This window comes from Propithecus coquereli, unplaced genomic scaffold, assembly GCF_000956105.1.
Source record: "Propithecus coquereli isolate 6110/MARCELLA unplaced genomic scaffold, Pcoq_1.0 Scaffold113, whole genome shotgun sequence".
NCBI classification, from domain to species: Eukaryota; Metazoa; Chordata; class Mammalia; order Primates; family Indriidae; genus Propithecus; species Propithecus coquereli.
In genome coordinates this window covers 3,961,943-3,963,820 of record NW_012135303.1, presented here as the reverse complement: position 1 = coordinate 3,963,820, position 1,878 = coordinate 3,961,943, and the positions used below count along the sequence as shown (strand labels likewise).

The 1,878-nt window shown below is 45.5% G+C and overlaps 1 protein-coding gene across 1 annotated transcript in view; it reads left to right on the top strand.

Moving 5' to 3' along the window:
- Positions 1 to 1,878, top strand: part of CASP10 (caspase 10, apoptosis-related cysteine peptidase) — a 39,107-nt gene that overhangs the window by 20,442 nt on the left and 16,787 nt on the right. Inside the window, exon 5 of the mRNA XM_012655283.1 lies at positions 96 to 205. Coding sequence (XP_012510737.1) covers positions 96 to 205 — 110 coding nt within the window. The remainder of the gene's footprint in view (positions 1 to 95; positions 206 to 1,878) is intronic.

The following is a 1,878-nucleotide window of genomic DNA, read 5'->3' as shown; positions in this document are numbered from 1 at the left end:
AATACTTTCGATGGCTGCTTTTGATGATTGGTTATTTTGGATTGCTACTAGTCAGAAGGTGATTTTTGTTTCCCTATCTGTGATTTTATTTGCAGCTGCCCAGTTAGCGACACTTCCTGTAGACAAGGAAACTGAGTCATTGCATCAAGGAGAGGAAGAGCTATTTTCCCGATCAGACACTACAAAATTTCTTAGAGCCTTACAGGTAGGTTTAGTGGTGTGCTGGTCAATCTAACAACCCATTCCACCTTCCTCCCCCAACCCAAAAAGAAAGAAAGAGAAAGAAAGAGAGAGGCCCTCATTTGTAGTGTTTGCTGTAAATAGTCCCACCGCGGCTGATTTCAAGTAAACAACATGACATCAACCAGATTGCATATTTTCTGAAAATTTAACAGTTGGCTCTCACTGGTTTGACCTGACTCCAGCACACACACCCTTGGGTTGCTTTGCAATGATTCCTCTGTTCTTATCTGTGGAATGCAATTAGAGCTAGCTTCATGGGCATGCAATCTGTGCAGTCATTACAGGGCCCCATGCTTTGTTTAATGCTCTGCTGTTACCATTTTGAAATTCTTAAAGACAGGGTATTGCTCTGTCGCCCAGGCTAGAGAGCAGTGGCGCCATCATAGCTCACCGCAGCCTTGACCTCCTGGGCTCAAACGATCTTCCTGCCTCAGCCTACCAAGTAGCTGGGACTACGGGTGCACACCACCACGCCCAGCTTTTTAAATTTGCTTTTTTGTAGAGAAGAGGATTTTGCTATGTTGCCCAGCTGATCTCAAATTCCTGGCCTCAAGTGATCCTCCTGCCTTGGCTTCCCAATGTGCTGGGATTACAGGCGTGAGCCACTGCACCTGGCCCCCAGTAGCTTTTTAAAGTGTGGTTTTCCAGCACTGACATTCTAGGATTCCCTAATTTTAAGTTAAATTGCCTACGAAACCTAAGTCCTCCTACCCACTTTTTCAACTAGTTTTGTGCTCAGATACTGACATGCATGTAGAACACACACACACACACACACACACACACACACACACACACGACACACACACACACACACAGGACTCTGCTCTTTGCCTTTTAGAAATTCAGTGTTTCTAAAGGAGTGTGGCTCAGCTGTGGTCTCTGAAGTGCGGCAGTTATGCTGACCAGGGAAGACTCTGGCCACAGCCAGTTTAAAGCGGGGGCTAGTTGTGGTGGTGCTGGAAGTGGGGGGATTTGGGGGGCAACACCTCACATCACCTACATTCTCACAGACTCTCAGGGACTGAAGCTGTCTTAAAAGTTACTGGGCAACCCTGCCCCTCTCCAACAAGTGCTGGGTAAAATAAAACTTAGTGAAACATCTCATGTTTCATATGCATCTCAGGCAGGGGTTTTCTTATTTGAAAGGACACTGCCAGTAATTGGATTTAATGAGAAGAAACTCTTTGTATTTCAAGCAACATCTCCTAATTTGTTTTAAAAAAACATCAGAGCCAGGTGCAGTGGCTCACACCTGTAATCCCAGTGAGTCAGGAGGCAGAGATGGGAGGATCTCTTGAGTCCAGGAGTTTGACAGCAGCCTGGGCAATATAGCGAGACCCTGTCTCTAAAGAAATTAAAAAGCATTAGCCAGTGCAATGGCACGTGCCTGTAGTCCCAGCTACTCAGGAGGCTGAGGCAGAAGGATTGCTTGAGCCCAGGAGTTCGAGGTTACAGTGAGCTATGATTGTGCACTCTGCACTCTGCACTTCAGCCTGGGTGACACAGTGAGACTCCATCTCTAAAAAAAAAAAGAAAAAAGAAAAAAAACCCACAAAAACAAAAAAACTCCAAATCCCCTAAATCAATATTTTTGACTGTGGCTTAGGGTTTTCTTGAAGCTCTAGAGGCTTG